Below are 26377 nucleotides of genomic sequence, written 5' to 3'. Positions count from 1 at the left end.
TCTTTACTGGGTTTCTTGCTTTAGTAAAATGGTATTCACCCTTCATATGTGAATTGCCTCTCTCTCTACAATAGCATGCACTGTTATATTGCGTTTGTGTATAGTATTGATGGTTTCTATAATTGCGACGTGATAATATTAGTATTAAGAGGTGGATTAGTCAGGTAAATCCCCACCGAAGGCCCAGGTACCAAATGCACGGCCCGCCACTAGTTACACTTATAGGCCACATAGGGGCACCTGTACATCTGGTCATTCAGATGCATTTCTAAATGCATTTCTGTTCATCATGGACATAATTTAAATCCATTGACTTTCCTCATGCTCGAAAGAGTTGGACTAACCTGCTTTTAAGTCATTTCAGTCTTCTGAACTGCTGCTCAGGGGATGTTTTTTGCACCACATTGTATGAACTCTAGTGCCAACCAACTGATATTTGATGTGAACATGAACTGATGCTCTTGGTCTCCTTGACCCGTATATGCATCTTTTATTATTGCTAAATGGTGGACTGATTGGATAGACATTTCACTGGGCAGGAGGGATACAGGTATTCCTAATAAAGTGGACGGTACGTGCATGCGCGAACAATAGTCAGGGGTTTAGGATGTGGGGGGGGCTCTATAATAAATATATAATAGAGGCTGTCGTGACGTCATTGGCAGCCAATGGAAAGGCGCAGTGCGCGCGCACTTCCTCTCGTCCTGCCCGTGTTTTCTGCACGAGCCCCCGCTTCACACACGGGCCCGACCATTGCGGAGGCGCGCGCGCACGGCAAGGAAACGCGTTTGCACTAGGTAAAAGCGCAATGCAGTGCATTTTAATTTCATCTTCGTTTGATTCGGACACAGTCGGGCATACATTTTGACACTGTGTAACGATGTAGTTTAAATTACAGCCTACAGGAGATGAAGGCGCCGTGAAGGCGCTTTAGATTATAATACTACTTATAATAAAAAACCTCGGGTCGGGTTTTTATTTATATTTAATAATGCTGTGGCAGGTTGGGTTTTTTTAAAATGATGCTACTGTTGTATAGATAATGTAATGTGTATGTGTGTGTGTGTGTGTTTGAACTGTGTTATTGGTCTTAAACGCTGCATTGCGGTCCCTCCCTTTCCCCATTCGCCCAGTGCTCTAACACAGCGCTCCCCAATCCTTTTTTACATCAACAACCAGTTTTACTCAGGACAGTTTCTCCACAGACCGGGGGTGGGTTTAGGGTTGTTTTAGGGGTTGTAACGTAGATATTATATTACTATTAGACCTATGATTATTAATGCAATTATAGAATATATAGTGACAATGTAACTCACCTCACCATAATGCAGAAGCAGCGCGAGCTTCATTTATCAAAGCATGTAAAAATAAACTGCGACTGAAACAAGTGAAGGAAATTGGCACAGGCGGAAATGTTTATTCTTTCTTTTCACAAACCCCATAGACCGCGAAAGTCAAGAAAATGTTAATAAAATAATAGTTAAAAGTTTGTATATTTGCTGTTTTTATGTTTTCCACTTAGCTGCTAGTGAATTGTATGAGGAGGTCAGGTGAGTCAGAGAAGTATGTGAGGGTGGTGCAGATCATGTGTGACAGCAGGGAAATGTGCAGTAGGAACGACAGACTGGTTCAAGGTAGAGGTTGGACTGCATCAAGGATCAGCTCTGAGCCCTTTCCTGTTTGCAGTGGTGATGGACAGGTTGACAGACAGGAGTCTCCATGGACTATGATGTTTGCGGATGATATTGTGATTTGTGGTGAGAGTAGAGAGCAGGTTGAGAAGAGCCTGGAGATGTGGAGGTACGTGCTGAAGAAAAGGGGAATGAAAGTCAGTAGGAGTAAGAAATGTGCATGTGTGTGAATGAGAGGGAGGGCAGTGGAGTGGTGGGGTTGCAGGGGGAAGAGATGGAGAAGGTGGAGGAGTTTAAGTACCTGGGGTCAACAGTGCAAAGTAATGTAGAGTGTGTTAGAGAAGTGAAGAAAAGAGTGCAGGCAGGGTGGAGTGGGTGGAGAAGAGTGGCAGGAGTGATTTGTGATAGAAGAGTATCTGCGAGAGTGAAAGGGAAAGTTTATAGGACTGTGGTGAGACCTGCGATGTTGTATGATTTAGAGACAGTGACATTGACTAAAAGACAGTAGGTAGCAGAGTTGAAGATGCTGAGATTTTCATTGGGAGTGATGAGGATGGACAGGATTAGAAACAAGTTTATTTAAGGAACCACACATGTAGGACGTTTTGGAGACAAAGTGAGAGAGGCGGAGATTGAGATGATTGGACATTTGCAGAGGAGGGACATGCGGTATATCGGTATTCGTTGCTTGCACAATTTATTGCCATGTCACAGTTTTTACAAATCTAAGAAGCTGTAAGAAGCCGTAAGAACTTTCTTCCTTTCTTAACAAAGAAATAAATGCTTAATTCTATAAACGGAGCTCTGAGATTTAGCTTTTTATCGGTGAATTGATTGGTTTCTAAAATGAAAATGTACAACATTTTCAGTAGCCGATGCATAACCAAATTTCAAACATTCGAATTTTCAGATTTATATAAAAGATTATCCATTTAAAGCATACAAATATAATTTTCTATTTAATTCCACAAATTTAGACTTTAATGACGTACTAATTAATGAGTACGTTCTAAATATCCTCCTCATCTTCACGTCACTTCCAGGAAGAAAACACAATTAATATTACAGAAAGTAGACCCATTTTGTTTGAATAATCACTGTATTGTGTAGCAAAATGTGTTATACATCGACCAGACATAACATTATGACATTATAACATTATGAGCGGTGAAGTAATTAACACTGATTATCTCTTCATCATGGCACCTGTTAGTGGGTGGGATTTATTAGGCAGCAAGTGAACATTTAGTCCTCAAAGTTGATGTGTTATAAGCAGGAAAAATGGGCAAGCGTAAGGATTGGAGCGAGTTTGACGAGGGCCAAATTGTGATGTCTAGACGACTGGGTCAGAGCATCTCCAAAACTGACTGTTTTTGTGGGGTGTTCCTGGTCTGCAGTAGACAGTATCTATCAAAAGTGGTACAAGGGAGGTACGGTGGTGAATCTGTGACAGGCCCATGGGTGGCCAAGGCTTATTGATGCACGTAGGCCATAAAGTTGGCCTGATCAGTGTATGATTGACATGGTTTTGAGAATGGCTGTTCACTGACCCTACCTTTAATTGGTTTCGAAAATATTATGTTTACATTATACTTATTATCAGTATGTGGGAAAAGAGCACATACTAATTTGATCAGCATTATTTGTATTCATTATTTATAGGAAATGCATTATGCATGGGAGATCTAATCTGATTTGATTTTCACTCTGATCTGCAGTGCAATGTGCAAATGCTGGGCTTTTGTTGAATATTAACCATTTTGATGTGTTTAGGTGACTCAGATATGGCCAGCCTGAGCTGAGAGAGGGGTTAGATGACTTTGCTACAGCATGATATTTTTATCTGATTGCACTGAACTACAAACATGAGTCATGCAGGTAAGTTTAAAAGGCTTATTTTTGGTCATGTCTAGCTAAGAAAAGTTGACATTTTGTAGCTCATCAAAGTTGGTTAAAGCCAAAGTCTAGTTTCCTAGACTTGGCACATGAATGATTCACTCATTGTAGCGTTATATGAAATTGAAAGTGTTGTAGCTGATTATGGTGATATTCTTAGTAAGAGTGATGGAAACGAACACTAAGCTATTATTAATCTATCATATAAGCTATCTTTCTTTGCATTATATCTTCATAAGCAGTAATATCCACATTTACTCCATTTACAGAGCGAAACATGCGGATCAAGCTGTCAGTGAAACCCTGGTGTGTGAACAAAACTGATGAAATTACTAGAGGAATGGTCACATCCCAGACATGCAGCTCATCCCTGTAGTTGTGCTGCTATTGAATGGTCTCTGTGGACTCTCGTTACATCAGGACTTGAGCAGAGTTAACCCTAGGCAGACATGGCTAAAAGAGACTATCTGGTGGATGCAGCCAAGCAGATTCGCATGGCCCTGGACAGGGAAGTCAATGAGGACTACGAAGCTGCATTTAGCTATTATAAAAATGGTGTGGATCTGCTGCTGAATGGCGTTCAAGGTAGTATTCTCGATTTCATAATTCGTATTCTCAATTTTATAATTCTCGAACATAATTCAACACTGCACATTTGTTCACCTATATTCTTACGTTTAAATTAAATCTTAAATCTATATTTCATTAATACATTGAATTAAAATGTAGCTATAAATAATAATTGCATAATCATAAGGTTGAAAAATGTCTCAGTTTCCTACTGGATTTTGATATTATACCACTCAATGGTTAAAAAAAAACCCACATCCAACTTCCCACATTTGACTGTTTAATATGATTAATTCAAGCAAAAACACACTATTCTACTATAATTTTTCCTCTGCTGAGCTCATTTTATGTTTTTGATGCTTCACCCACTCAAAAAATATATTTGCGACAAACACCGCTTTTTCTTCCCAAACATTTATTTATACTGGATAGATTGACTTGCTTAGATGATCAAGACTAATGTTAGGACAAGTTTAATTTCCATGTGTACCGTATAAGAGAATGCCTGGAGCACAGTTGGGCATACAATTGATGTAAAGGTAACTGTTGCATGTATCAGATGCAGAATTGTATAGAGGTCATTCATTGGGGTCAAATCTGCACTTAGTTCTTCACTTTTTTTGATGAATACTGGTCATTGTGATTGTAATAGTTTTTGACAATTCTGGCTAAATATCAGTCATTTGACCAGAATTAGACTTTGATTTGAGCACTAAATTTACAAAAAAGTCTCTTTATATATATATATATATATATATATATATATATATATATATATATATATATATATATATATATATATATATATATATATTAGGGGTGGCACGGTTCACAAACCCCACAGTTCGGTTCGTATCACGGTTTTAGGGTCACGGTTTTCGGTTCTTGTTGTTATTTTTTCTTTTAATCTTAACAGTTAATTAACACTCCAGAAATTTCCTTCATCATTTGATATATAGCTTATTAGCTTAATTATCCACAATTTAGGATACAGTATTAACATTTTTGTAATGTAATCATGCACTAACTGAATTTTACTTGACTTTAAGCACATTACTGGGACCATCTCTGAGTAAAAGCTAGGTGAGATTTTGATACAGCAAGAGAGAAGACATTGATGATGACATGCTTTTCGTTTATTTGGCAAAAAAAAAAAGTGTCGGCAAAAGGGAATATTAAACCGCGGCTCGAGTACATTCATCAGCTGACGAAAACGCTGCATGGTTGCATATCTTTTGCTATAAACATCCCCAATGCTTTAGTTATGGCTATTGCCCTGTACGACTTATCACTGAGAGGCTGCTTAAATGCTGCGGACAGTAGAAGTTGTTTCCTGATGTCTTCTCAAATGAACTGTCATATTAGAAGTGTTGCAATTAGCATATTGAATGCATTTTGCACAATGCTTGCACACAGTCGCAGTTCTATCTACTGTTTCATTTCTGTTGTCATCGTAAGTACCATGAAATCCAAAATGTTCCCACACACCGGATTTGAACGACGCGGGCGCATCTGCCAACTCCGGGCAGCCTTCATTATCTCCTCCACTTGCCATTTCTGCAGCACTCCTTACTCAACTTTTACTGTCTGTATGTATGTTCGTGCGAAACTGTCTGAGGCGAAACTGAGCACTGGCGACCCGTGCGGCGAACCGTGCGACACACACACGAACCGAACTGAGACAAGCGAACCGAACGGTTTGGGTGTTTTTCCATGTACCGTGCCACTCCTAATATATATATATATTATATGAATACTGTTTTACTAAAGGAAGAAACCCAGTTAAGACACCTACATCATCTGGAGCAGTTCAGAATCAATATTTGTATAATAACATGACAAAAACATAAAATGTAAATAAAATACAACCGACTCATCAGAGATGCCGACTCTGATGTCTAGCTTTTCTTGAAAATGTATTTTTAAGTATGTCCAAGACCAAATCAATTTCTCTTCCTCCGTAGGCATAAAAAAATCTAATTTAGATGTATTAATGTATGCAGAGCGCTACAGCCGTGTTTTGTTAGTTGAACTTGGCTGTAACAGTTTCCCTCTGACCAACCAATCAGAGGACGGAAAAATGCTGTTCTGGGCCAGCTAGCGAATATGAAATCTGATTGGTTAAAGAAACAGACTCATTTCTAAAAGAGACTATAGTAAAAAGGCCAGCAGTACAGAATTTGAAGGCCCTGGGCAGATTAGATTGACATGGCAGCACATAGAGGCTAACAGCCACATACACTTGAAGCAGTGCAGCCAAGAGAAACGCTACCAAATAAGAGAATAAACTGTTAGGAATAAATTAATACAATTTCATTTTCACAATTATTAGAATTTATGTTGTAAATTGTAAAAGTGCTTCTGATGTGGCCAGCAGAGAAGGCTTTGCTGGCCCTGACTGCCCACCACTGATATTATCTGATATTATATTATAATATTATTATATATATATATATATATATATATATATATATATATATATATATATATATATATATATAGTGTTCATTTGCACTTTATACTGTTTATTTGCATTTTGCAGGCTTCTGAGATACCAGAAGGTCAATCTTGACATAACAATTTATAAATAAGCAGATGCACAATGCAACACGATGATTTTAAAAGCAATGATATTCATGTATAGGATTTATAAGACTGAATGAACTTCTATCTTCTGTCATTTAGTGGATCCAAATAAAGAGAGGCGTGAGGCTGTGAAGCGGAAAACCACTCAGTATCTCAAGAGGGCGGAGGAGATCTTTAACTCTCATCTACAGTACAACTTTTGCAAAGACACCACACAATTAGGGGTAAATGACATGACATTGATAGATGAAATCAGCTTAGCTTAGGAAAACTGGCTGGAGTTTTTGAACTACAGATTCTTGCTCATATTTCCTCTGCATGTTTCACACACTGACACCATGTTCCTGTTTTTATGAGCTATCATCTCTCCATTTCCCTCTTTAACATTGCTTGTTATTTAGAGATAAGCAGTGGATCTAACTCAGTCCAGGTTTAAAATTAAATAATATAAATAAACTATTTGTATGTTTCTCTGGATAAGGGCATTTACCAAATGTAATTGTATTGTGTTACAAATGTAATGTAGGAAGTGGAGCTCATTGGTTAAGATGTTGGAATTCTGTTAGAGAAACTTGTTAGATTGAATCCCTGCCAAGCAACTGCCAACTTGAATAAATAAGATAATTATAAGTCACTATGGATGAATTTAAATGAAAACAGGCTAATATAATATATTAATATACATCTATGTAATACAAAATACATAATTTAAATAAAATGTTTAAGTTCTATATTTATTTTAGCAAATTGCCACTATTGTACAGTATTAGTAGTTGTCCTGTGAGTTATGTATCATCCTCTGCTGTACTGCCATTGGTGGCTTTTAGAATATTGAGAGTTTTGTGGCAGAAGTCAAATAGTGACACTAAATAGACTACTAGAACTGATTTCAACTAATAACCCAATGATTATTTTTAATGAATGGTTTGTGTGTAACAGCAAAATCTGGTAGATGCAGTGTGAAATGGCTTAACGCTGTACAAATTCTGGCTGGTCTTTTTGTATTTTCTTTACGTCCACATGGACAAGAATGTGGGGAAACACAAATATACTCAATTCTGTGCTCTCAGTTGTTGTGTAATCTTCATAATCCTTTCAGTGGCTTTGAGCACATGCATGAAGCTAGAACTGCTTCCTCTGAATCACTGATGGCTCTATTTCTGGTCAGCAGGGTTACAGCAGCCTGAGATTCAGGTCTATCAGACATCTGAGCTCGCCTGTGGAGGACCTGGAGATGTGTAAAGTGGTGGGGATTATTGATAAGGTAAGAACTTAAGTGTTAGTCATAGTGTGCTGTGTGAGTAAAACACCTGGCAAATTTGTGGTGTGGAGTGAAACCCATGAAACGTTATTTTTTCTAACAATGTTCTACATGGGCTGTATGATGAAAGCAGAAGTAAAGCAGGTGTGAAACAGGGGTTTGTTCTGTTTTTTCTCAGTACAGTTTATAAATGCTAATTTTAACAACTGAATTTTACACCAAAACTGAGCTGCTTGAGTCATTACCAGCATGAAATGCATAAACAAGTATTAATCAGATCTTTCATTACAACTAATAATTCCAGTCAAGTATAGATACACAGAACAGATTTTCAAGGTTAGAGTTCAATCCCATAATATATTATACAGTATATGAACTACAGCATGTAACTGGCTAATCCCAAAATATGTAACATTTTAATTAATAAATATTTTTTTTAAGTTACATGACCAAAAATGATAAAATGAGAATTGCATTTTCTCTATTTTTTATGTGGTTGATGTGCAATATTCAGAAACTAAAACATGCTAAAATCCTGCTTCATGCTGAGGTGATCATCTGTACTGTGCTAGCTTTAGCCAGCAAACATACAGTATAAACCCATATGAACCCAACTAAACACTACAAAAACATGCTGTTTTTTAATATCAGAAATAATTTGAAATACATTGTGTAAGGAAATTTGCGCTGCTCTGCTCACATGTTATGTTTAATCATAGCACAACAAAAATGAACTGATAAAGTGGAAGAAAAGGGCATGAACAGTATCAGGATCAGCTATGATGTTTCTATGTTGTGTCATATACTCCATCACGTACCAATGAATCGCACTCCAGATGCTCATTTGTGCTTGTGTTTGTAGGTTTTGACTGTGCAAAACCTGATAAGTAAGGAGACATTTGTGATTAAGGTAGGTGTCCTGCCATATGCTGATGCTATAACTACAATAGCCTACAAGCAGAATAGCTGTCTCGCTAAAACGCTTATATCAGTGGGGGAAAAACTCTCAGTTCTTGTCTTGGCTCATTAAGCCATCATTGATCCAGTTAAAAGCACAAGTGCACCTTACTCCAAACCAGCTCATGTTTCTAAAACCAGGAACAAGATTTCGAAAGTAGGCAGAGTAAGCAGACATGGTGTATACAAGCATGCCATAAAACATAATGGGACTAGTTCTTATAGGAAAACAGTTTGTTGTCCTCCTGATCCTAAAGTGTTTTATAATAATTAATTAAAGACACATTATGCGTATGTTTCTGTGTGTAGTGATGTTCACTGTTGTGGAACTATAAGCAAGGTAGTTGCTATTGTCATAGCAGCAATATGTTGCCATGTGAAATCTGAAGACTTTCCCCTTTCTGTCATATAAATCCCTGTTTTACTATTAGGATTATGTATTTATATACCTGAGAGTTTCCTTGCAACAAGATCTATTGCTGTTATAGAAAAAGAATCAATACCTTCTGACCAAGCAGAATTAATAATGATCAAAATATGTTTAATGAACAACTTTCATGAAATGAATGCATTTCTCATGTGTTTTAGTTCTTTATATTAATTGTTAAAAAAATTTTTTATAGCTTTGTACTGTACATATATATCACTCTAAATACCTGCATACTTCCTCCTGAACTGCAGAGCCTACCCAAGTCCAGCTGGGAGAATCGAGAGCGTTCCACCATCATCCCTCAGGGTGTCCCGTTTATGGTTAAGTTACTTAGGTACTATGTCAGCGAGGACTCTGTGTTCCTGCATTTAGAACATGTTCAAGGTGAGCTGACAAAAGTGTCACATTAAGCCAGAGACAATTTAATACACAGAGCAGGGTGTTAATTTACTGGGAATCTGTGAAGTACTGAAAATTTAGAAATATACACCTACATTTGTACTCAAGTCTTACTGTAAATTAAGTAAGCTCCACCTGATCTTCTCCTTCACTTCACCTGATCTTCTCCTTCTCCTTCTCTCTACCTGATCTTCTCCATCTCCTTTACTTCACCTGATCTTCTCCTTCTCTCCACCTGACCTTCTCCTTCTCCTTATCTCCACCTGATCTTCTCCTTCTCTCCACCTGATCTTCTCCTTCTCTTCACCTGAACTTCTCCTTCTCTCCACCTGATCTTCTCTATCTCCTTCACTTCACCTGATCTTCACCTGATCTTCCACCTGAAATTCTACAAAGCTGCTTTGAGACAATGCCTGTTGTTAAAAGCGCTATAGAAATAAACTTGACTTGTAAATTAGATGGTTTATTATTTTCAATCAAGAGATAGATAGATAGATAGATAGATAGATAGATAGATAGATAGATAGATAGATAGATAGATAGATAGACTGGTTGATTGATTGATTGATTGATTGATTGATTGATTGATTGAGCACTTTAATATCCCAGAGGGAAATTTACATATGAGTTCACATTTTAAGTTTATTTGACAGATATAATATGTAGCACAGGGGTTCTGTAGTACTTGCTCTCCTTTAGTACATTACACATAAAATAAATGATTTTTTTAATATTTAAAATACAATCTAATTTAAATTGCAGATATCTGCAGATCAGATATTAATGTGAAAAGTGAAATCTGTCTGGTTTAATTGAAGTAATTCAAATCAGAAGTATCCACTGTAAAGTTTCTGTCATTGATCCTTTTTGTCATTGGTCTCTTTTTGTCTCTTTTTTTGTCAAGTCTGTTCACCAATGCTATGTATTTTATAATTCCAATCATTACATTCATTGAATTATAATATTAAAGTGAGTAATTCTGTAGTTTTATGGATTTTGTTCTATAACTGTCAAAGGACAAATAAGTGCTTATATCTAATACAGCAATAGCATAACAGTTTATTACCATTAGCCATTGAACTGATGCTCAGATGAAACATCATATACTTTATATGTCTAGAACAACAAGTAGATGCAAAACAAATGTTTCAAGGACTTAAAGCAACATGAATACTTTTGTTCAGGTGGGAAGCTCTTCTCCAAATTGCACCGGATCAAAAGTGAAGTAGCGAGAGAACATCCAGACTGCTCCACCCCCAGCCAGCACAAGTTCCAGCTAAAGAACAGCTACACCTCACCTGCTCTTACTCAGCTATACCAGCTTAATGGAGAGAACCATCAGAGAACATTCATATTTCCTGAGAGTAAGAAACTGGAAAGCCTGGAAACGGACAAACTCTCTTTTTGGAATGAGACTGAGCATCAGCTTGACAGTTATGGCACACACTCATACTGTGAGGAAACAGGATGCCTGCAGATTTCCCGGTCGGAAAAAGCTGAATTCCAGCTAGAGCAATCCTATAACTCTTATGCAATAAGGACAGATTCCTATTCCATTGGTCAGCGAGATCGTCTTATATCTCAGGAAAGTTTTCCACTTCCTGTTCGTCCCTGTGTCATCGTGGATACTCGGGATCCTCTCAGTGTCACGACCGATCTTTTAGGAAATGACGTACACATCGAAAGGATAGACTCGAGCTTGGATTTTGATAAAGTCTGGACTGCTGTACCAGCTCAGGAACAGTGTTTAACAGGAACCAAGTCAAATCCAGACAAACTTGGAATCAGTTGTGCACCTCAGCTCACACTGAGCTCTTTATTTGATACCACACAGCCAACCCTGTGTAGCACAGTCAATATCCTTCCACAGAAAGTTCGGATCGTTCCCAACACCCTGCCTTTATCCTCACAGAACCAAAAACTAGATGAAATTACCAACAGAAAAACAAGTAATTTGGAGAACCAGTATATGACTAACTTAAGCTCAGGAATTTCCCAACCAGGCACAGAACACTGCAATGGAACACGGTTTGCTGTGGAAAGCAAACTTGTGAGACCTTTCGCCTTAGACATCATGACAGCAGCTCCTCAGGTGAACAATACAAGTAAAGATAGGGAAAGAGAGTCTGTGGAGGTTGGAGAAGAAACCTGGGAACTCCTTAGTCCACTGTGCTCAGATAAAATTCAGAATCCGTTCTTTACTCCTCACGCTTCTCAGGAAGAGCAGCTTATAGAAGTTGATGGCTGGTGTCACTTGCCTCAGCTTAGAGCGAGGAGCCGTAGCGTGAACCAACAGCCTGGTCGATGGGGTCTTCCTGAAGAGGACGTGCGAATATGGGGAGCGCAGATCCTGTTAGCTCTAGAGAGCCTTCATGAGCAAGGCATCGTGTGCCAGGACCTCAACCCCAGGAACATCCTGCTTGATAGCAATGGTGAGTGAGTGACTCTTCTGTAACACCAACATCCACACAAAGTTATATAATATTATTGCATGCTCTTAAATACTTAATATTGAAATAAGCTTCGTATTTCTTTGTTCTTTTTACAACTAAATAATGAGATGTATTCTAAACAGGTAATGTGTGCCTGACTTACTTTGGTCAGTGGACGGAGGTTCAGACGGAAATTATTCACAAAGCTATGGATGAAATGTACTGTGCACCAGGTGAGGATGCATAAAAAATTTTTAACTTTATTATTAGTGATGAATCAGTATGACAATTCTAATACCTGTTATGTACCAGTTCATGTCTGCCAGTGCTGCAAGGGGTCAGTCCTAATGCCGACAAATGTATAAAAAGTATGGATAATTCAGTCCATCTATACATTATATGCATATGCATCATAAGTAAGGCTGTTGCGATTCGCATGCCATTGCAAAGCGCGCATTTCTTTTTGACCATTTTTATAAAAAAAATATAAATAAATATATATGAGGTGAAATCAAAACCTTCAGCGCAACACACGTTTATTCACGGCATCCTTTCTTTACTCAGATATAAAAAATATCATAAAAAATTATTTTGAATCGGTAAACATTTGTTTTTACTGACGCACCAAGTCTCATAAGAACAACAAAACGCTGTGCTTTTGTAAAATGAAAATAAAAGACAGGGGGCGCTCTCTGCCGACTCTGTCATCTCTCTTTACACACACTTAAATAAAACATCCCGAATCTCAGTAAATATGTATTCATTTAAGGTACATTTAGAACAGATAAGAAATGTCATTAGATAACGCATGAGAATCATGGGATTATTCACGATTAAATATTTGATTCGATTGACAGCCCTAATATTAAAATGATGTGAGATTCAGTTACCAGTGTGACAATAGTGTTAATGGCTTTACTTAGGTATGTTAGAGCTCATACTTCTTTTCTATAACTTAAGTAAAAAAGTGTAGTCAGTACTTTTACCAGTCTTTTAAATCGTGTGTACTTTTGCCACCTCTGCCAATGCGATGCAATTCATCCCATCACGATGCAATGCGATCCAACACAATGCCATTCAGTGCAATATGATGCAATGAAAAAATACAACGCTGTGCAATTCAGTCTGGTACAGATAATTAGCTTCATGTTTTTGGTTCAAACAGACAGCAAATCATAAATTTACTTAAGTGCCTTCTGACTTGTAACGCATGGCTCTTTCACAAACAGGCCTTTGTAGTGCAAAAAAAAAGGTTTCCATTTCTGTCTCCAGGAAGATGCAGCTCTACCTCTGCCATGTTAATCTGTATTCTATGTGACTCTCTGGACACGCCTGAGTCTTCATAGTGTTGTGATACGTCATATTCACGTAGCAGCAGTAATGCGAGAACATGCTTAAGAAAGAGTTTAGTGAGGAGAAATCAATCTACATATAAAATAAAGTTATGGGTCACTTTCGAAATAAAAGTACAGTGCATTGACTACTATTTATATATAAATAATTTTTTTTTTTACACAGATACAAATATGGTAAAAACGATGCATCGCCATAAAAATGCCAATGCATTTATTAGGGTTATTAGGTGAATCTTACCATAACTAATCCAGAATATACTGTTTTTTGCAGAGTAACTATCAAAACAATACTGTAACAAATAAAATGACAAAACACAGGTTAAGGTTAAGTTAAAGCATTCATGCCTAACATTCTGATCTTTCAAAATGTAATAAATATGGTTCTGAATATTGGTTGGAAATATTTGTCCAACGTTTTTAATGATTCAGTTGTTATTATAGTATCATTATTTACTGTAGAGTTTATGTTGTATTTGTAATAATTGCACATTGAAAACAAAATAGCACAAGTTGTTACTTGATTACGTCCCAATTCTCACATGTGAAGGAAGGAATTAATTAAATAAATAAATCAGGGAGCAATTCTGTGTTTAAAAAAAAAAACACATCAGCAACCTTTTACTTTGATTTAGAGGTTGTAACTGTGTGTTTAATCTTTTGGAAACAGAGATTGGTGGAGTATCCAAAATCACAGAGGCGTGCGACTGGTGGAGTCTGGGAGCCTTATTGTTTGAACTTCTTACTGGAATGGTAAGCACATATATAGATATAGCTTCAAATCTCTGTATATTAAATCTAATATAATACAAAATTTATATTACACTAAAAACACTAGTTCTATGGGGAGCTCAGGGTCATAAAAGGTGATATCAAAAAGGTTTCAAGACTAGCTCTGTTAACAAAAAAGTACATTATTTAACTACGTTTACACACTATCATTTCCAAAATAGTCCCTCGCACAGCAATACAGCACTCACAGTGTTCCTGCCACTTCTTAAATATGTCCTGAAAGTCTTTTTTCAAAGCTTGTCAAGCACCTTCTCCTATTCGTGCCCTATCTCTGCAATAGTGTCCAAAGGTGACCTTTGAGCTGGTTCTTTATCTCCGGGATGAGTGCGAAGTCTGCAGGAGCCAAATCTGGTGAATAGGGTGGGTGCGGAAGTGAGATCATGTTTTTTCCGGCGAGAGACTCATGTGTGAGGAGAGCTCAATGATGGTGCATTGTCATTTATTCTAACTTGCTGTCCATGATGAAATCGCAGACATGGTAACACACGTGGTCAGAATAGCACCAGTTGCACATCTCCCCATGTACACAGGACGATGTCTTTTGGCACAATAACTTGAACATCAGTGCTCCCTGTGACTGTGCATGCAGAGTTGTGCTGCCATCTGTTGGTGTGTTGCAAAACTAGTCATAAACCGTGATACCACCTCGTATTCAAATACGTAAAATCAAAATCGTACATGTAAATGTTCCTTTAGTGGACAAATGTGCATTCTAAATGAACCATTAGTTTGTGAGATTAGCAAAAAAACTAAATTTTCTACCTTTTCTCTTAGCCCCTGTGGCAGTGTCATCCTACAGGTGTGCATCCACACACACAACTACGTATTCCAGATCACCTGAGCACTGCAGCTGCCTCTCTTCTCACTGAGGTACATCTAAAGCACACAGTGAACCTGAAAACATTTGTCTAGCTTTGTAAATAAAGCTGTTTTTTCTTTTTTTTTTTCCATACAGCTCCTTCAGTATGATGCTGGCTATCGACTGGGCTCTGGAGGTGGAGGGGTTAGTGACATTAAGTACCACCCCTTTTTTAACTCTGTTCCTTGGCACACACTTGCCAGTTAATGGATCCAGGGTGTCTGGTTCTAAAGACCTAACAGCTGTGATTTATGAGAAGTCAAAGCTGAAAGAAATGCCTTTGCTGCCCCCTGGTGGTGTAGAAAACGATTATCTCCAACAATGCATCAACAGCTGAACAGCTGAAAATACACAGAAATCCAATTAATTTAGACCATTTCCCATTTTAAACTCTTCTGACATTGTGCTACACTATAAACAAAATCACTCATTTCAGTTGCTATCAAAGGAACTTATTCCAGGACCCTACAGTACATGTACAGGGTTTATTGTAAGTATATACCGACATCTCAGGCATTAAACTATTGCTGCACTTCTGTATGACAGATGTACAAGTGATATGCAATATCATCATTACATCTGACTATCAATCAAGCAAGCACTGTAATATCAATCCAAATTGTCAGTACAGATTTTAATGATATATTGGACAGTGGTGTCATACATTTGTGCCTCAAATGATCTGCATTAAGAAACATTTTTATGCTCAGGATGAGCTACCCACATTTTTAACCAAAGCAAAAAATAATAATAAAAAACAATGTCTCCAAGTGCCTGTGTTTCCTTGATCACTGTATGCAAATGAGTGTGCGTTTGCAAAGTCTTTGTTCACAGTCAAGTGAATGTGCCATACATGCAGTTGGCACAAAGTTGAAAATGAAGCACTTATTTTACCTCAGTCATAGCATGTGCCCAAGCTAATAGCACAACTACCACATCCTGTCTTGCCACTGAAGTCATAGATGAGACATTGGTTTATGAATTTTGAGTTTTTTCCTTTTAGATTCAAGTGTTCAACAGCCCCAGCGCCCACATGCATCTGTTTAAACCGCAAGCATGTCTGCTTAAAGTTGATCATCAGAGTAGCTGAAGAAGCAGCAGCAATGTGGCCGATCCTTAACTCTCTCTAGTCAGTACGGTCACTTCAGTTTATCAGCTATTAACCTATAACTGGTTGATGTCTAAGATTAAATATTAGAACGAGAATAAGCACCAGAACACGACAAAAAAAAAAAACCTGTGATTTTCATCCATTTATTGTTTAAAAGCTTTTTCCTCTTTAAATAGTTCTTTCTTTACACGGCATAGACAGAATAGTTTTCCCAATGAGTTTGACTGATCTTGACGTTGTTTAAGGGCCATACTGTAAACACAAGTATGTACCAAAGTGTGTGTTAAAAAGAAAAAGGTATGCTGACATTGTGAACAGTACAGTACAACAGTTTGCTGGTCAGCTGGTGGATCACTACCTCTTGAAAACACAAAGTGTGTAATATGAGATTCTGTGTACTACTGTGTGCTTTTTATACCAGTCAGAAAACTATTTGGACATATTCTGATTAACTTATACATTTGACTGAATACATATCAAGTTAAACAATGGGCAAAAAAAATCACTTATGAATGGCATGAGCACCTTCTTGAAGGAAAAAAAAAAAAGATGCCGACAGACACCTGTACAAGAATCAGCCTTTCTCCTGTCTAATCCATGCAATTTCAAAGTTTACCTTCTTATTATTGTAGAGTAAATGAACATTCAAAGGCTTCTTTCCTTAGTCATTGACCACACAGTAAGGATTTTTTTTCTGGAGGGGGGAATAACCACTGTGTGAGAGTCTGAGAAATTCAGCCATTAATCTGTGCATTATGACATCTCACATATCCAAGAGGAGCACCCTGGGGTCCTCAACCACAGACTTGATCTTACGCAGGAAGGTAACTGCCTCTGCCATCAATCAAACGATGGTCGTATGTCAGAGCCACGTACATCATGGGTCTGACCTCAACCTGAAAACCAGAGACATTATGAGACAAAGAAAAGTCAAAAAGCATGTACGTTTACTGACTAGTCACATGCAGCAAATTAATAACTAACCTTGCCACCAACAGCCACTGGCCTGTCAAAGATACCGTGCATGCCCAGAATGGCAGACTGCGGTGGGTTGATGATGGGTGTGCCGAAGAGTGAGCCGAACACTCCTCCGTTACTTATGGTGAACGTGCCACCATCCATATCCTCCACTGCGAGCTCGTTCTTACGTGCCTGTGACCCAATATATATATTTAAAAAAAGTGACATATTTAAAGCACCGTTCTAGGACTCTAAAGGGCAAAGCTAACACCACCAAAGGATAAACCACTTGTTTTTCAGATACTGTGGGTCTGAGGTTCCCACTTTAACCATCTGCTTAACCCTCCGATTAATCAGGTCATTTCACAAATTTGTCTAAAAGCGGAGTTTGTGTTTGTTGTTCCATTTAAAGCATAGCAGGGTCTAAGAACGGTTTGTATTCTCACAGTGCACTGTAAACAGCTAGTCGGATTATACAACCCATACTAGAAGTATAAAAAGATAATGATTCATATTTTCAGTCTGTTCCAGAGAGGAAAAATGGCTCTTACCTTTTCTCCCAGCTCGTTTATAGTCTTTTCAATGTCTGCAAAGTTCATTCCTTCCACACCTCTGATTACTGGCACCACTAATCCCTGCAAGGATGAAATGAAAACATGGATGAATCAGAATCCAGTTTACACAAATACATTTCTATATTCACTGCTTACTAAACTAAAACTGCTAGCACATGAGAGCACTTTATCTCCCAGTGTGTCAGTCACTGCAGGTCTCGGACCAAACTGGGTCTCATTTGTACTAAAGTGGTTATAATACATTACTGCAGAAATGCATCATGTTCACGCTCATTTACAGGAGTTACATTACACTTTTTGACTAAATGCACTTATTCACGTGACACTTTACAATATTAGAGGTGGCAAAGTGTGCTAATGTTATCTATTTTACCTAATTATTAAAGAGAGGGAGAGAGAGAGCGAGAGAGAGAGAAAGAGAGAAATAGATCCAAAAATCACCTTTGGTGTCGCTACAGCCACGCTGATGTCCACATAATCTCGGTATACAATCTCTTTGGTTATGTCATCAATTACTAGGGACAAATGGTCAAATTGTGATCTTTATGAAACTTTCTCACACTCACTCACACACACACACACACACACACACACACACACACACACACACACACACACACACACACAGTAAACAAATAAATAAATAAATGTATGAATAAATAAAATAAATCACTTGGGACCTGGTATAGGATTTATTAGCTTTGACAAACTGAATAAATCATGTAACAGTGACTGTATTTGAATGTATTTCTAATATAAATTTTTTTATGCTTCCAAAACACGCTCATACATACCATATTTACGAAAATGGAAAAATAAAGTCAGCTGCTGCTTTAGTGTCTTTCATTTCATTGGGTTGTGGCTCACTACTTAAATATAAAATCTAAGTGTTTTTGTAGGTCAGGTTTCTGTGGTTCTGAAGGAAGCCGAGGGGAAAAATAGTCTATAAATCGTGATCTTAGACGCAGAACACACAACCTCAATAACCACAGATGCCTGCTAGTAGTCGTTTGTGAGGTGGAGGCATTAAAAGCACGACTAGCTGGGGTTGGAGGGACGTACCTGCGTTGACGGCTGGCTGGTCTACCAAAGCGTAGGCTGCTGCTTTAACGAAAGCAGACATGAAGCCTAGTTTGATGCCGTGCTTCTTGAGGAAAGCATCTTTGTAGGCGTTCCTCATCTGTGAGATGTTGCTGCGGTCAGGGACAAAAAAGAGAGAAAAAAATAAGCAGCAGTCCTTTACTCAAAGTGATACCCAATTTTCATTTGACTATAAATTTGCATGGTGGCATACATTTCACAGAAACGTTCCGGGGGAAATATTCTTTTAATACACAGCTGGAATAGTTGCTGCAGACTGCAAAACAAAATCTCTTCCAGAAACAACAACCTTGAAGTGCTACATCAGGGATTTTATTGACAAAGCTTTGCGTGTATGATAAAAATGGTGCACTTGCCCAGCGCTTTTTAATTGTCTGTTTTCCTGTCTCCAACTCCGCTTAAGCTCTAGGGTTTCTCCGCTAACGGAATTAGCACCGTCCCAAGACACACTCTCCGAGAAAGGAGAGAAGACGAGATAAAAATCTTCACTTTCTAAACCTTTCAAATCTTATTGGCTTGTCATAAAAGCCCATAACATTGCAGGCAGTCTGCTCTCTGAGGGCTGCTCTCGGGGGAGAGCTGGGCAGATGCTCTCGGCCCCTGACTGGCCGTGCTACTTCGTCTCCGTACGAACCCTGGCCTGCGGAGTCTTGCTCCATTCCGTCGATACCAACTAGATTTGTGCGAGTACGAAACCTCTGCGAAACCGAAAGCCGACACCACCATTTGCTCCGGGGAGAAATCCTCAAAGTGTCATCTTCTGAAGTGAGGGTGGGGGTCTGAGGACATTAACGTTTCCTTCTAAATTAATAAAGCACGTTTTACCCAAATCTTATCTTTGTTTTTACCGACATTAGTACCAAATATTTACATTCCAGGCTTTAAATGGGCATCGGGTTTCAAAAAGCTCTTCCTGTAGGCCAGATTCCAATCTATAACCATTTGTGTTAGCATTGCTGAGGTTCTAATCAAGTTTAGGAAACAAACAGGACTTTTGCCCCACCATTACAAGACTTTGCTTTCTCATTATTATTGACCTGATCTCAATGTATGACTCCTAAAAAGAACGGGGCCTGTCCCTTTAGAGAAATTAGACGACAAAAAAAAAAAAGAAAAAAAAAAAAAAAAGAAAGTGGTGACTAATCTGACCTCATGTCCACCTCGTTAAAAGTTGTCAACATGGCACAGGTGGTCTGAGCTTCTTTAAGCCTCTGAGCAATCCTCAGCCTCATACGATTCATTTTAACCTGCAGAATGAAAAGAAAGCAAAATATCAGAATTGCCCACTGTTTAGAAACAGTTCCTCATATATAATGCATTTTAGAGGGCATGTCTATATTCTTTTTGCTCTTACATTATCCCTCTGTTTTGTGTACATCTCTTTAAAAATGTGATGCTCATGCTTGGTAATAAATGCAACCCTCTGTAGGTATTTACCCTGTGCTCTGAGCGTGCTCCCTTTGCTCCGGCATCTGTAGAAGGGGCAACAGGGGCTGCAGTGGCTTTGATGTCTGAAACTTTATCAAATTGACAAACATTTATAGCATGTCAGCATGCTGCATTCCATGTTTCATTAAAACAAAAAGAACTCTCGACTGTGAGTGCATGGTTGATGAATGTAGGGCCACTCACCTGGTTTGGAAGTGGCAGGCTGTGCTGGCACAGGTGGCACTGGGGGCATGGTGGTTGGGATGGGTCCCACTGTAGCAGCAGGAGGAGGAGGAGGTGGAGGAGGTGCTGCAGCCGCAGGGGCCTCAGCTGCTGGAGCGGGTGCAACAGCTGCCTTGGGAGCGCCGGCTGAGGACAGCATGAAACCACAAAACAAGGCTCAACCTTTACCAGGAAAAGGATACAGTATTTTCAGTAAGTGCTATATTCTGTACCAGATACTTTTGATTATCTTATCCCTCTGTAAATGTATCAGAAGAGACAAGGAGCTAAAGGCAGCTTAGTTAAGATCCTGGGCTAATAACCACACTGAGGGCTGAATCAAAATCGTACTTTGCACTTCATGTGCATCCTTCCAATGGTAAAGAGAAAAACAAATAGCTCTCATCAGATGGAATTATTGGGAATATAGTCTCTTCTGAAATCTGTAACAATTTGCCTTTCTATCTTAATTATTTAACTGCATATTTATACAACAATTAATTCTGGTTCAGTAACTTGACTTGGCAAGCAGAGTTCCAAGCAAACTGCACTGGATGTGTTAACGTGTGCATGAAAATATCACTACCATCTGTACAGTCAACAACATCAGTCAATAACCAAGGATATATCATTTATGTATGCGTATGATTTTAAATATAAAAAATAATCAATGTAAAGGAAAAAAATAAAGCAAAACCTGCTGCACCTTAAAGAGTAACGTACAATCAATTTGGATCTGGAAAATCTATTTGGGTCTAACAAGCAGTGGCCTAGCAGTATAAGTGGTTTCTTCAGGATCTATAGAACTGTTATACAACTGTTATATGATAGACCTGTAATACAAAAGCAACATCAAGCTTGAATTCATGCTGTAATACTCGATATGAGCACAGTGACTAGCTGTGTGATATTCAGTATAATCGTGCTTTTGTTCCAGGAAAACCCTTTAAATGTCATGTTGACTTTTATGCACCAACCTCCTTTTCTCAGTTTGAACAGGGGATTGCCTCCCTCTACTCTGCCTCCGTCAGGAACCAGGAGCTCCTCGATCACTCCTGCAGCTGGAGAGGGCACCTGGACTGACGTCTGAACGTACACACGGCAAAACGCTTAACACCACAGTGTGGAATTTTAGAAATGTTGTGATATCCCTTAAAGTACTTTTTCTTTTATACCTTATCGGTCTCAATTTCACAAACCACCTCATCCTCTTTGACGGTGTCTCCCACAGCTATAAGACAAAACAAAACACAGACGTTAATATTTAGTGGACACGTTGACAATGTAAATAGGGTAATGATTTGAGGTCAACAGAGAACACACACACATACCTTTCTCCCACCTCACATCCCCCTCCGTGACCGACTCAGCAAATGCTGGGGTGTTAATAGTAATAACTTCATTCCCTGCAAAAGACAAATAATATTTCTTCAGTGCTTAGACTGGAAAATGGTCAGACTGGTACTAGTTTCCAGAAAGGATATAGTAACTCAATCACTCTTGACAACCATGGTGAGCAAAAAAGCATCTTAGTGCACTTGAGGTGGGTGGGTGGATTACAACAGCAGAAGGCCACACTTGGGTTCTACACTTGTCAGGTAAGAACAAGAATCATGAGCACAGCATCACTCTTACTGGAGAGTGAAAAATAATAATTAATTAAAAATTTTGAAACAATTAAAGAATAAGCCTGCTGGTTTAAATAAATAAAAAAATAATAATATATATAAAATATATAATATATAATATATATAAAATTTCAGAATAAATCAAATTAATGCAATACACTATTATTTTATTGCTTTAAATGTATAATCACATCCCAGTTGACCCAGTCGTCTAGCCATCACAATTTGGCCCTTGTCAAACTCACTCCAAACCCTTCCATTTTTCCTATTTCTAAAATGTTCACTTGCTGCCTAATATCCCACCCACTAACAGGTGCCATGAAGAAGAGATAATCAGGTGTTTTTTTAATTTTTTTTATTATAAATCTCAACCTTTGCATGGAAAGTTTATATGAGACCCCCAGAGCGGTCCAGAGTTTTGCGGGTGGTGCGTCAGTAATAATGGTTCGTGGGGAAACACGGTGCACCGTTTGTAGTTAAATGGACTAAACGAAGCATCAAGGTGATTTTTTTTTTTATGTATTGGAATTTCTCGAAGGATCAGCTCAGCCCTAGAATTGTGTATTACTTTTTAGATGTCTTACTGCAGACTTTTTTTTTTAATATCTTGATTTTTTTAAATAGAGTAACATTTCCTTTTCCACACAGAAACCAGCAGGAAGACACGCTTGACTACTCAGCTATATCTGTTTGCCTTTATTGTTACATTTCATGTACACAAAATACTTTGAGAAAGTATCCATTACACTAACACAGTTTATAATAACCACATAATTTATATTATTACTTTTCTGACTATTCTGTAAATGAGTCACTGCCAGTGTTACAGCAAGCACAAGAAGTACTAAAACACCTTTATATCCTAGGTCTTAGAGGGGGGTGGGGGAAGGAGTCAACAAATGTGGATTTTCATACAACATAAAGACAATCCATATCCTCTGCCCCTTTTGCAATATTGGACATTGCACCATATCTGCTTCCTCTCCAGATCCCCACCCCACCCCCTTCCTCACTGTTAGTTCACACCAGGAGGCCAATAATGTATACACTGATTAACAAAAGATATAGTGTAAAAACAAAAATGGATCCACTTATTGTGTTAATTTCAAATATGCTAAACAACCTTTAAACAGCTTCTTAGCTCTTTAAAAGATCTGAGAAGCTAAATAATAAAGTCAGATCCTTTTGGCCTGGAAAGAGCAGTCTCATGTGGTGCCAAAAGATATGATCAGCTCCTTGTTTCTTAAACAGATGTTGTAGGATCATTTGCTTTTAAATAACTTCCCAACAGGCTACATGTTACAGATACAAAGTATAAAATCGGCACCAGAACTGTATGCGCACGAAGATACATACTGTGGGGTGCAGTGGTCTTGAAGTATCTAATCTGGAAAATACTGGCCCTCGTCTCATATTTCCTGCAATTCAATGGCAGGAAACCAAAAAAATGTGTGTTCATTATTAAGGACGCAATCAAAAGATATTTCAGCGTTTAATATCTATGTCCTAAAGCAATACTTACAGATTGTTCCTGATTGTGAGACACTGAGAAGCCGATATGCCTGAAGAACCAAGAACATTAATTTGCTTACAATGTCGAAAAACAATCAGCTACCGGAGGTTACGATTAACTTTGAAAGTTTTATATTTATTTGGAATAATACTATACACTAAATGCAAGTTAACGCAAACTTACCTGAAGCAGCTCGTCTTGCTAGAACATTGTTACTCTATAAAAACAAAACAACCATAAATTATTGTCCAATAAAACACAACACATTTTCAAGAAATACAGGGGGGGGTTAGAGGGTTATAAAGGGTATAAGTAGTCAAACTATTCATACTCAAATTTGTGTGTATTGAAGAAACATTTTAGGATTTAAAGGCCTATGCCAAAACCTAGATCTAGACACAGCTAGAATCATTTACCACTGTTGATTATTGGGAAATGAACACTTAAAGCCACAAGACTATATTTAACCTGCTCAGCTGAAATGCAACCACTGCTATTGCTAGTGAAGAAAAAAAATTCACAATACATTTTTCTTAACATTAACAAGGTCATTGTCTTGTAACAAATCCAGCCACTTCCAAAGCAATGTACAATTTCAATACAAATATATATGTTCTCAAACACTGTAGGACTTTTACATCTGCCTTATGCAAATGAAAGGCACTCTAATAATATGTTCAGAGGTTACGGTTGCCAACGAAATTCCTGTTTTCAACTGCTCTGGTGCTTTCTATTTTAACGATAAAAAAAAAAAAACATTGTGGAACCAGAAAACCTCTCTCAGCCATGCTTTCTTACGGATCTCTAATAATTTCCTGTGCTATAATTCTGCTCATATCCAAATAAAAATGCATAAAAAATTTCCTTTTTTCTGATTACTTCTTATAGAGAAGTGGTGCCTTGGTTAAATAAATCATGTGATCAGGAAACAAATACACCATTCTGGTGAGCAGATCTCTCACCCATTACGATTCAAGAATTATTACGTTTGCCATTAAACAGTGAGATACAGACATTCTCCACGTTGAGTTTGAGGTGACGAGGATCTATTTGTCGACCGATTACCACCCTTTCCACTACTGTATTCAAAGCAGCCCTGCAAACTTCTGCAGTCCTTATATTGATCAGCATCATGACACACTTAAATCAAAACAATATATAAAATAAAATCACTGACACCAACAGGAAGCCTCAATAGCACCAATCGTTCACCTTTTTAAATAACATTTACATCTGATCATTTACTTGATCACATTTCAAATGACTTATCCAAAGGGATTCCACAGAGCTGAGCAACCGAGACATAGAGAGTCTTGCTCAAAGGTCAAGAAGTCTCTCCAAGCTGGGGTTTGAACTCATAACCTTCTGATCAACAGGTCAAAACATTAACCTTAAAACCACCAGCTATACATTTGACTAGGTCTGAAAAATCTAACGTCACATGAGGATGACGATGACTTCTACCTAGATTTGTTATGTTCCCATTTTAGGCCTGTTGGGAATCAGCGGTCGAGGGATCTAAAAGGAGCAGGCCTGTTGCTTCTGCCTCTCTTAGTGTTATTGCTTTAAACTGCAATAAAACTTATAACGTTACTGAGCAACTCAAGAATGGAAGTGGCAGTAATTAATATAAACTACTACAATGGCTTAGGGTTACAACATGCATGAACTGTTCAGTATTTAAGTGTCCATTACTGCACATAATCTAATTAAAATAAATGGATATTCTGTGTCACCCAGATGATGATGGGCTCCTTTCTGAGTCTGGTTCCTCTAAAAGTTTCTTCCTCATATCATCTCAGGGAGTTGGCAACTGTCATCACTGACATATTAGGGATAGACTAACATGCAATAATACACAAGTGTCATATTTTCTAAACTGTAAAGCTGCCTTGGTACAATGTTCATTGTTACAATTACTATACAAATATAATTTAAGTAAAATAAATGTAAGTGAGCCAGTCCCCTTGACGTACTGCGAGCAACAGGCACATTTCATGATGCTAACAAGCTAATAAGTAGCTAGTGAATGGCTAGCAATGGAATGACCTCGTACCAAAGTCCCCTCCAACAGTCCCCTTCTCTGGGCTAATTAAACCTCAAAAATATGCATAACAACTGTTTTTTTAAGCAATGAAATATTTGTGGCATTTTCAGGAGGTGTACTTTTGGGTTAAATGATATAATAATAAAAGTATTAGCCCGGTTTATTAAAGCAGGGTAACATGCTGTCCTTGGTCTGGCACTGAGGCCTAAACAGCGCTGTAGAAGTAAGAGCTTACTCTCAAGTCACCCGGTGCTTCCTATATAGGTGCACTACATAGATACCTGCCCCTAAAACAGACCTAGTAGACTACATGTTTAGTTTAACCTGATTTAGGATACAGCCCTGAACGTTAGCTTAGCATGACTCTGGACTGAATCCGCCTGCAGCTTTCACCGGGGACGTTAGCATGGTCGCTACGTACCTGTCGGAGGGCAACGATAGAGCGACCGACAGAGCTTGTGAGACACCGGGAACGGGACAACATATCGGCTGCGATGACACGCCCGTATCACGTATATTACAGCGGAAAAAATCCCCACAGGATGAAGGAACTCTTCGCTCTCAACCTGAGCAGCGTCTCCCGGCAGCTCCACACCGCGCATGCGCACAAACCTCCACGCCAGCGTG

At 38.3% G+C, this 26377-nt stretch overlaps 2 protein-coding genes across 3 annotated transcripts; one reads left to right on the top strand and one right to left on the bottom strand.

The window, feature by feature from the left end:
- The first annotated feature begins 692 nt into the window (after positions 1–692).
- Positions 693–15935, top strand: rps6kl1 (ribosomal protein S6 kinase-like 1). Of its 2 annotated transcripts, none has more exons than XM_046855540.1 (12): positions 693–797; positions 3405–3509; positions 3797–4112; positions 6783–6907; positions 7855–7947; positions 8807–8854; positions 9583–9715; positions 10915–12162; positions 12306–12395; positions 14185–14267; positions 15081–15176; positions 15262–15935. In XM_046855540.1, exons 3-12 carry the CDS (start codon positions 3977–3979, stop codon positions 15370–15372), a joined length of 2163 nt encoding a protein of 720 aa, XP_046711496.1. In that variant the 5' UTR covers positions 693–797; positions 3405–3509; positions 3797–3976; the 3' UTR covers positions 15373–15935. The 2 variants fall into 2 exon arrangements, with proteins under 2 accessions (XP_046711496.1, XP_046711495.1); XM_046855539.1 differs by having other exon boundaries at positions 7852–7947.
- Positions 15936–16405: 470 nt separating this feature from the next.
- Positions 16406–26377, bottom strand: dlst (dihydrolipoamide S-succinyltransferase). The gene is made up of 15 exons (XM_046855541.1): positions 26172–26377; positions 23887–23920; positions 23713–23752; positions 23547–23608; positions 21894–21968; positions 21738–21793; positions 21540–21648; positions 20545–20709; positions 20350–20429; positions 20062–20159; positions 18874–19004; positions 18253–18326; positions 17788–17871; positions 17261–17428; positions 16406–17172 (listed from the first exon to the last, which is right to left on the bottom strand). Exons 1-15 carry the CDS (start codon positions 26232–26234, stop codon positions 17089–17091), a joined length of 1323 nt encoding a protein of 440 aa, XP_046711497.1. The 5' UTR covers positions 26235–26377; the 3' UTR covers positions 16406–17088.

The sequence above is a fragment of the Silurus meridionalis genome, chromosome 8, assembly GCF_014805685.1.
Source record: "Silurus meridionalis isolate SWU-2019-XX chromosome 8, ASM1480568v1, whole genome shotgun sequence".
Classification (NCBI taxonomy): domain Eukaryota; kingdom Metazoa; phylum Chordata; class Actinopteri; order Siluriformes; family Siluridae; genus Silurus; species Silurus meridionalis.
Note: the sequence above shows the minus strand (reverse complement) of the source record. Positions and strands in the feature narration are given on the sequence as shown.